At 36.1% G+C, this 9,672-nt stretch overlaps 1 protein-coding gene across 3 annotated transcripts; it reads left to right on the top strand.

Moving 5' to 3' along the window:
* Positions 1 to 1,636: 1,636 nt before the first annotated feature.
* LOC110424460 (DNA double-strand break repair protein) lies at positions 1,637 to 9,128 on the top strand. Of its 3 annotated transcripts, XR_016351769.1 has the most exons (8): positions 1,637 to 1,790; positions 1,935 to 2,014; positions 2,841 to 3,371; positions 3,524 to 3,669; positions 4,361 to 4,437; positions 4,540 to 4,748; positions 6,718 to 6,926; positions 8,558 to 9,128. XR_016351769.1 is itself a non-coding variant. In XM_021439025.2 (6 exons), exons 3-6 carry the CDS (start codon positions 2,842 to 2,844, stop codon positions 4,612 to 4,614), a joined length of 828 nt encoding a protein of 275 aa, XP_021294700.1. In that variant the 5' UTR covers positions 1,637 to 1,790; positions 1,935 to 2,014; position 2,841; the 3' UTR covers positions 4,615 to 6,707. The 3 variants fall into 3 exon arrangements, 1 of the variants encoding a protein (XP_021294700.1); XR_002445901.2 differs by lacking the exon at positions 6,718 to 6,926; XM_021439025.2 differs by lacking the exons at positions 6,718 to 6,926; positions 8,558 to 9,128 and having other exon boundaries at positions 4,540 to 6,707.
* Positions 9,129 to 9,672: the final 544 nt, after the last annotated feature.

Here is a 9,672-nt window from a genome sequence, read left to right as displayed (position 1 = left end):
ACTTAACTAGACATCCATTAGTAAAAAGTTCAACATCATTTGGAATTCTTGCCTTATCTTCCACCATGATTAAAATCCTAGCATAGTCAAGCCTCTCCAGTCTGCTAGTGATTACTACTTACTTTGATGACACTACCCTATAAGCTCCCAATATAATGGCAAACATCTCTATGCCAAAGATGAATTGGTAGATTCTCAATTCTAACCCAAACAACTATTTTGAAACCAAAGGAATAAGGGAGATGAAGTCAAACCAAGTGTTAAATAGATTAGAGTAACCACCAAGGATGATCTTCATTGCATCTGGGCTATTAAATGTGATTAGTACCATTAACCCACCAAGTGCTCTAATCGTAATTGGGATACCTTCATTGAGTAGCCTAAATTGTATAAGATTAAGAGGAACTAACTCCCTCATAGACACAGTCCCACTCCGCTTCACTTATTCCATTTCACTACCCGGAATGCTAATGTTGACAGCTATGAGATCCTTTCTGTTTATCTCAACCCAAGCAATACGAGAAGGGTCTACTTTTTGACAGTGTTGTCATCATCCCGCTATTGACCTGTGCAAAGGGCTTCCTTGAATGATCTTATGGTACTCGAAATAGCTTGAATCCTACCTTTCTACTAGTTGGCCAGCCTTTGGTTCTCCAATCTTTTTGGCTTAGCCAGTTTGTCTAAAAGTGCTCAATTGACAATCACATTAAATACATTAATCAGTCTCCCATCAGCTTGTGCTATTGCCCTCCATATCTCTTCCACAATTCTATATCGAACAAATGCAAATGATGGCCTTTCATTCCTTATTAATCGATTGGGCTTCTAGATGAAGATTTCAACAACAATACCAAATTCTTGGAAAATGTCAGTCAGTTGCTTCCAAGCAACGTTAGGGTCTAGATTTCCCACATAGACAAAGAAAAGCCTACTCTCGCATCGCTTGAAGTCTTATCCCCACTCTTTCTTGCCTCAATCATTACCTGAATGAACGTGCTATCTTCCATGTAGCCTTCTGTTGTCTCTCATTACTCTCTAATCTATGAGTCTAAATAAAATTTAACTAAACCCTTATGATTTTATTATATTCAATCAAGTTTTTGTACTTTTATTCTTGATCAAATAAGTTTTTATAACTAATAATTGATTAATTATTACTAATCAAAACGTCTCTTATCATTTTATACTCACATGTCATTAATGTGGAATGTGAGAAATACAATAAGACTATGTCATCATGCCATATCATCGTCTATTATGATATGTCAATATATCACGTTAGTTTCATGTTAATATCATATAATATAGAATAACAAATAATATTTTGATTAAGTTAATAAGTAACCCTAAAGACTTTTTTGACTCAAAATCAAAATATAAAAATTTATTTGATTCAAAATAAAACTATAAGAATTTAATCAAATGTATATAAAAACATAAAAATTTATTTAAATTTTTTAAAATAACTTAAAATTTATTTTAATTATTGTATTAAAAGAAATTATTCTGCTTAGAGAATAAACTACATTGACACAAAATTGTACGCGCAACTTATGTTGGAATGAGAACTGAAAACCGACGGTCACACCACAATGGGCCTGATGGTTGCGACGTCGTTTGGTATTTCCACGCCATATCTAGCAAAAAGGCCACCTCGGCAATCTCTCAGCTAACAGCTTCTGTTCATTCATCAAAACCATTTTTCTCCCGAAAAAAAGAAATTTTTTCCTCTAATATTTTAATCAAGTCCCCGCTGACAAACCCTAATATATCCTCCATTTTCTTCACAGGTTTCGATTCCTCTTCCTTTTTCGTCTTCTTTTTTAATTTTATTATTTGATTAACATTTAAAACAGAAACTTAGGACTCAGATTTTTCCCATATAAACTTTGTTGAGTCGTAAATTTTTGCTTAATTACCTATTTTGATTGCAGACAGAACGGTGTAGAAGCAGAGAAAAGAACTGAAGATTTTTTTCTCAATCAGACCGCGTTAATAGTTGAATTGTGCTCAAGTAAGAAGAAAAAAGAATTAACTTTTTCTTACTGTTTGACATTTGCAATTCAGGTTCTTTTAGCTAATTTATGTAAATTTATGGTTTTGATTTTTTTTTTTCCTTTTTGTATGTGTTTGTCTGGTTTTGTGTTTTGTATGCGAAATTTATTGAAGGGAACTTAATGTTGCATTGGAAATAGTTTATTAAAATTTTCAAGTTGGTTTTACTGGAATAAGGTTTCTAGTGTTTTGGGCGTTGGCGTGTGATCAGAAATTGAGTCGTTTCAGTTCGTCTGGAATTCCTGGGCCCCAATCAAGAACAATGGTTGCTTGATTGTTTAATTTCTGCCACAATAATTTACAACGTCATGTTGATTCTATATGCTGTTGCCATATTTTTTTGTTATGAGAATTTATGTTGGCAGCTTTACTGTATGGATTAGGGGATATTAATATGATGGTTCAAAAAAGGTCTGTTAATCTGCACTCTTGATTAAAGCTTAGGAAAACTAGATTACATTATGGACTTCTTTGCATCTGTTTCTTGGCATCTTACTTGTGTTTCATCTAAACTATGTTGAATAGTTGAATGGGAGGCTCAATTGAGCTGCATCTTGTTTCCTTTGGTTATTCATTATGAAAAATCCTTTGGATCCATTAGCACATGTCATGTGGCCAATTTATTCTTTTCCTGTCCGTAGGACATCACATATATTTCATTAAGACTGATTAACAGATTCTGTGTTAAAAATGTTAATGTATACTAATTCTGTTATCAGTATCATATTTATAAAAGCTGACTATAGAATGATTCAATGGTGTTATGTCTTCCCTGAACAACTTAGAATGGCTGGGAGAAACCGCATTCCTCGTGAAGCCTTCAATGACCGGCGTGGATTCCCTCCCGAAAGACCTTTCCTTCGTGGTCTTCCTTTGCCTCAGCCACCTCCTCATCCTGTGTTGTTGGAGGAAGAACTTGAAATGCAGCATGCAGAAATTCGGAGGCTTTTGACTGATAACCGCAGGCTGGTAGAAGATCGAATAGCTATACAACAAGAGCTTGGTGCTGCAAAGGAGGAAATTCATCGTTTGAATCTTGTCATTGGTGAAATTCGTGCAGAACAAGAAGTGCACTCAAGGGAACTTATTGAGAAAGGCTTGAAACTGGAGGCAGATATCCGTGCAACTGAGCCATTGAAAAAAGAGTCTGTCCAACTACGTACAGAAGTTCAGAAACTGAAAAATGTTAGGCAGGAGCTAACTGGCCAAGTTCAGACCCTCAAGCAAGATGTTGCCAGGTTGCAAGCTGATAATCAACAAATACCTATTCTAAGGGCAGAAATTGATGGCCTGCACCAGGAGTTGATGCATGCAAGGTTTATACCTGAATTCTCTCAGCCTTCTCTTTTTTAAATTTTCCAGATGAAATGAACATGCTTCCTTTCCATTGAGCATTTAATTTGCAGCTCCACTTGCTATTATAGCCAATCATATTTTTTTAATGCTAAACTCAGAATTTATTTCATAGGACTGCTATTGATTATGAAAAGAAGGCAAACATTGAGCTGGTGGAACAGAGACAAGCAATGGAGAAGAACATGGTCTCTATGGCACGTGAAGTTGAAAAGCTACGTGCAGAACTTGCTAGCGTTGATGGTAGACCATGGGCTGCTGGTATGACCTGTCTCTCTTTTATGTATCTGGTTGAAGTTTTTCCTTCAAATGTGAGTAGTGTGATGTTTGTTGTTTAGTATGCTGGCTTTTCAGTAGCTTTGGTCCCTTTGGTCCCTTTGGTTAAGGATATGTTTCACACGTCTTTGTTTTTCTAGATTTCTTTGTTTCCTGTCACCATTCTGAAAGGATTTTCTAACCTTTTCCTACCAAGCCTAGTTGCATATAATCTGTGAGAAAAATTCTCAACTGTTCATTCAACCTTCGTATCTTTCTGGTATGTATGGGGGTCCATTGTACCTTGGACTATCATCTTCTCTCATCTCATAAGTGTCTTCCCCGCTGCCCCCCTCTTTTTTTTAATTTCAAAGGTTTGAATTTGAGACATTAAAGTGGGAAGTCTGAAGTTCGAATGGTTGGGGTGTCTCTCTTGGGGTGTCCATTCAACCTGCATTGGTGTTTCCTTATTGATATTTCTATTTTGGGTAACCCAAATTTGTTAAGATTTTGCCATGGTCTTTTGATATGCTCAATTTGAATGATAGTTACTACATTTTTCTCCCCCCTTTCTTCCCCACTTCTTCATGTCTAGAGCTCATAACATAACGGATTAGTTGATATTATGGATCGTCTCTGAAGCATCAGTGTTTTTTGTTGCTTCTGATCTCAATGTCTTAATGTATGATTGCTCAAGGTGGACCATATGGGATGAAATTCAACAGTTCTGACAGTGCTTTTCCTGCTCCATATGAAGGATATGGCATTCATCTGGTATTTATGCTCATCTTCTTGTTTGAATTTGCTAGTTTGACCATAAAGCTATAACATCAGGCTTGTAATTTTTTCAGTTAAACATTTGTTTTCACTTAACAGGGTGTTGCTGACAAGGGTCCTTTCTATGGTCCCGGTCCTGCTTCTTGGGAGAAGCCTCGCATGACTCGTCGCTAGGAGAGTTATTGCTTGCTGGAAGGAAGGAAGCGTTGCTACTTTCAGCTGCCACTTGTGAAGTGCAAATGTTGATCAGCATGGAGTTCATCATCTATGTGTGCATGCCACATCAGTAACTTTTATCTAATTACATTGTTAGTCATCTTAAACTTCTTATATAAGATTCTATGTTGCTTTTTGTTAATTGGTAGTGGAAGTGGTGTCCCTTATATATACATGAGATCGTAATATGATAATTTGGACTTTTAGTGGGTCCAATTCTTCATTGTCAGGTTTTTTTTTTTCTTTTTGGTTGATTGTTTTTAGATCATTATTTTTAGCCCTTTTGCTTGATTATAACTAATATTTCTTTGGGTAGAAGTGCTGGTAGTCGTCTTGGGTCCATTTGAAATTCATGGCCTATGAAGGAAGCTTTTGGTTACAACTTACAGGTTGATATACATGCTACCTCTTTGACCAATTTGGAAAAATTCCTTGAACAAGTTGTGTGTGATAGTAGATTAAAGAGGGATGCAATGAAGTTATGCCTAGCTGCAGAAAGATAATGTAATGTCCGATGGGATGGAAACTCTATGTTTTAGTCTTAATATAGATTATTTTAGTTACTAGGCTGTTGCGTGCAACACTTGAATGCTAGTGTTTTGGTGGAGGGCGTATTTCTCATGAAACTTGGAAGTTATCACTCTGTGGATATCATTGGAGGTTGATATGTTAATCTTGAGTGCACATTATTCTATGTGGATGAATAGGGTATTGTGTACCACGGTAGATCGTGGTTCTGAAGATGTGCTCTTTGAGTATTTAATCTTGGCAGCAGAAGTGGGTGGAAGGATATTTTTCAACTTGTTTCAAAGTGTCACTTTATGGACGACGTTGTTACTTGATCTGTTGATTTTGAATGCATGCTATTCTGAGATGAATTGGATACCTTGAACCTTTGTAGAATCAAGATCTGCGGTTTTGGTATGTAATTCAGGAGACTATAAATTGCATTTTTACCAATACAGAAATTCCTGAGAATGAATTCTTATCTCTCAAGTGATAAGGACATTCCATTGGAGGATAGTGAGAAGGATCTCATGCTCTAGAAGTAAATTGTCTAGAGTATTCATGAGTTGCCTTTTGTCTGCTCGTATTAGCTCTTATTTCTTGATGTCTGCTGTTGAAATATATGAAGTACGGTTGCTTGCAAATTTTAGTGGTTTTGGTTTTAGGTAACTGGTGTTCTCCTTGCTAGCTACTCTTAAGGGAGAATCATCTGTCTTAAATTTACTGTAAAGTGCCTTTGTGCATCCATTATGCCTTGGTAACCATAGTTATATGGTTGTGTCTGAAGCTTGGAGGTGCAAGTGTTATAGGGAATTTACAAACTGGCATGGTGTGTGTGAGCAGGGATTTGTTTGGGTTTCTTTTTTGGAATAGTTTTTATATTATTTTCCTTTTTGGAAGATATGACATGGAAAACTGGTGTGAGAGTTTTTTTTTTTTTTCTTTTGGTTCTTATGGTCTTTTGAGAATGTGCTGAAGAGCAAGACCCTAAAGGCTTCTGACTGTTAATGGATTTTGGCTCGAGGTATCTTGGATGGAGAAAGTATTAATCTTTGATACAGTCCACAGAACTACATATAATTTCTTCTGATGGTGAAAGTTATAAAAATGGGCTCAGCCATGAAGAGTGGGCCAATATAAACATTTGTCTGTGCAGTGTTACTACTCATCCTGAGTTTTAGTTAACATTTTCTTGTAAGTTTATCAGAATTAAAAGAAAGTTTAGCTCATCAAAAATGAACCTTAGTGTTCAACTAGTTTTTCCACTTTTTAGGTGATTTATGATAGGGTTTGATCACATTCTATAATTGAGGGATTTGTAGTATTAAGCTGATGGAGTGTGTGGTATATATGAGGTAGAACATGTTTTACATAGAGAAAAGGGTTTAGGATATTAGTCCATTATCGGATGCGCTTTGCCAAAAATGTCCCAGTGCCATGGGAATATCCTTTGAAGCACACATAACAATTGAATACAAAAATCCCAGCGCCTTGATTGGATGATGGATTTCAAAATTCGCCCTTTGATTAAATCTCATACCCCATCATCTGCAGTTATATACCATGTCCATAGCATCATCTGCAGTTTGTTCTGGTGCAACTCTTCAGCTCTGCTATCATTTTTTGTCCTGCAAAGTTATCAGTGGTCAAGATATTCCAGCCACCTACATGATTACAAGTGGCTCCGTTATGCATTGAAAATATCTGAAGGATGATGGGCAGGCCATGTGGAAGAGGCTCACCACTGATCTGTACTTACGTAGGCAAGTTTTCTGTCTTTGTTGTATGAGCTCCATGGATCTTCAATTTGATGTTCATTTTTAAGTTGAACTTTCCTGACATGCTGTCTTAATGTTTCCTATCTCTTAATTTGGCATTTTCTGCTTCATATAGATAGACCTTTATGCTAATGCTCACATCAAAGCTCATTACTAGTATTGATTTATTGCTGTAGTCAATGATTAGTATTTTACTTTTTGGTTTTTTTTACAAAGCTCCTGTGGGATTAAGTGGTTGCGCCTAGTAACATTGTCATTGCAAGAATTTCTTGAGCCTTGTTTTTGTACTTGTATTGCAATTTGTACCTCATATTTGTTTAATTAGGTCTCAGGTTGATCTATATATAGGTAAACAAGTAGATATGCGTTTGTCATTTACCAAGGATTTGGATGAGGATAAGGTCCTGCAAACAAAATTTCAAAGGGTAATAATCATTCTATCAGGCTCTTGTTTGTACCAGTTCGTGGTGAAACGTACCATTGCTTAATGTGCCAGGCTTAGAAATCTTGGATTGGCAGTGAAAACGTCTTATTCTGAGTGCTCAAGGATGATAGAACCAATTTCCATTGCTTAATGTGCCAGAATTAGTAATCTGGGATTAGCAGTAGGAAAAATCTTATTCTGAGTTCTCAAGGATGATAGAAGATGTTAGGTTTGACCCATTTGGTTGGATAACTCTAGATCTATATGATTTACTTGAAAGTAGACACTTCACAATTAAATATTCGTGAAAATTTGGTGCAGAATTTATATATCGTGTAGAAGGGAAGACAAATGGTGTCACTGCTGAGGATGGGTGTTTCACCATTTTAGTGGGAAGGAGTTTGCAAAGCAACAATCTTTTAGTTTATCTAAGAATGACTTGAGTCGCTTCCTTTAATGGTTCTCTAATTAGATAAGATATTTTGAATGTCATGGAGCACTCATATGGAGAACATCTGTTGGGAGTGATGAATCATTTCACAGAAGCTAAATTTTTGTTGGCTCCATGAAATTATTTTGATGCTAGGCTGTTAGAGAAGTGAAAATTTTGTGTTCTATTTCTAACTACATATTGCTATATTATTTTTTAGTTAATGAGATCAAGGTATAAATCATTTTGTTTTTATAGCTTATTGATAGGAGAAAGTACTTGTATCCATATATACTGATCTCATCCAACAATAGTTTCCCTATTTTTCGATTTTCTTTCCTGCATTGTGATAACAATTGGAAGAGAAATAGTTCTGTTTACGTAAATTTGTACTTGAGCATTGAGCTAGCTTGAACAAAGTTGCTGTTGCATTCCTTCATGCAATTGAAGGTATTTGAAGAGTCAAATTGTGGCTGGCCACAAATTGTTAATTATGGTCATCTTATTAGTAAGATGCTTGTGTGATTGTGAAAGTGGGGACAGGAATAGCCCGGGTTGCTGCATTGCTTGCAAGTTTTTTATACCAGTTAATAAAAAATGTGTTGTTTCATTTAGATCGCTTTGATGGTAAATAAAAAATTGTTGCTTGTTTACCACACATAGAAAGAAGCTTGTTACAGTGTATTCAATAAATTTCCTTATAGTTGAAATTGATATTTCAATTTCTAGATTCCTCCTAATTTATTGTTTTAATGTTTGCAGATGGGAAGCTGTTATACTTCATGCAGAAAGGTAAAGAAAGAAGATCAGGTATATCTTAAATGAGATTGAGGAAATATTTACATGTGCTTCCAGACGAATTGGAAGGAGGAAAAGGATAACTCTGTCTGCATGTGTGTGTTCATTGGTCTACATGCATTACAATCTTAAAGGAGATGCATGGAACTTTGTTGTATGATTTTGTTTACTTTTTCCGTGCAGTGAGAGATGGGGAGGGGATATTGGAATTCATAGGCTACACAATGACAGCCAGCACTTTCAGTTCTGTAGCCTATGGCCTCCTTCCCCATTCCTTTTTGGGGTCTCCTGCAATCTCTAGTGATGGCAGGACTAGATCGCAATTCCTTGGTATGATCAAGCATGGACATTGTCATATAAGCTTGTTTCACAGCCAGCATTGCCATCAATGTTTTATAGTCTTAGTTATCTCTGGTTAGGTGGAATGTCCAACTAGCCTAGAACTTGCTAACATCTCCTAACCTTCTTTTCTCCTTTTGGGTGGTTCATTTGTGAAACAATCTTTGAGAAGGATCTTTCTATTTTGAAAGAGAAAGCTTTGCCCACCACTGATTACTAACAACTACCAAGCACCAGATTATATGCCTGCACTAACTAATTGTATTTGTTCTACACTCTGGAATGATACTGTGTTATGTTTGTGAAATATTAATGTAGGTGATAGCTATTATGATTTTCCCATTTTAAGCAAGCATGCGTGTTTGAGTAACAGATAAGATGTCTTGCTCCAGGATTAGCACTGGAAGTAGTGAAGTGCATTGTGTCATGCATAATCTTTCTATGTCAAATATTGATGCCACAGAGCCCCCTAGCCTGGTGAATTGAGGTGTGGTGTCATGTAGACACTCTAGTTTTGCCACTTTTGATTGCTCAAGCTGATGCAATGCTGTAACTAGAAGACATTTTACCTCTTGGCTCTCTGGATTAATATTGAGATGGTCTTGTAACAATAGGCAATATATATTTCTTGTCTATTTGAAAATGATGCTGGTTATGGGATTTTAGTTTTTAAAATTAAAGAAAAAAGTCTATAATCCTACATTTATGGTTTTGATTTTTCTAGCTTGTTTATTGTGTGT

Source organism: Theobroma umbraticum, unplaced genomic scaffold, assembly GCF_002168275.2.
Source record: "Theobroma umbraticum cultivar Fairchild unplaced genomic scaffold, ASM216827v3 scaffold_204.0, whole genome shotgun sequence".
Taxonomy (NCBI): Eukaryota; Viridiplantae; Streptophyta; class Magnoliopsida; order Malvales; family Malvaceae; genus Theobroma; species Theobroma umbraticum.
Note: the sequence above shows the minus strand (reverse complement) of the source record. Positions and strands in the feature narration are given on the sequence as shown.

Excerpts from the sequence above, each read along its gene's own strand:
- LOC110424460 (XM_021439025.2), top strand. The coding sequence starts at position 2,842 with ATGGCTGGGAGAAACCGCATTCCTCGTGAAGCCTTCAATGACCGGCGT. Across the intron at positions 3,372-3,523 it reads CAGGAGTTGATGCATGCAAG|GACTGCTATTGATTATGAAA; the intron begins GTTTATACCTGA and ends TTTATTTCATAG. Across the intron at positions 3,670-4,360 it reads TGGTAGACCATGGGCTGCTG|GTGGACCATATGGGATGAAA; the intron begins GTATGACCTGTC and ends TGATTGCTCAAG.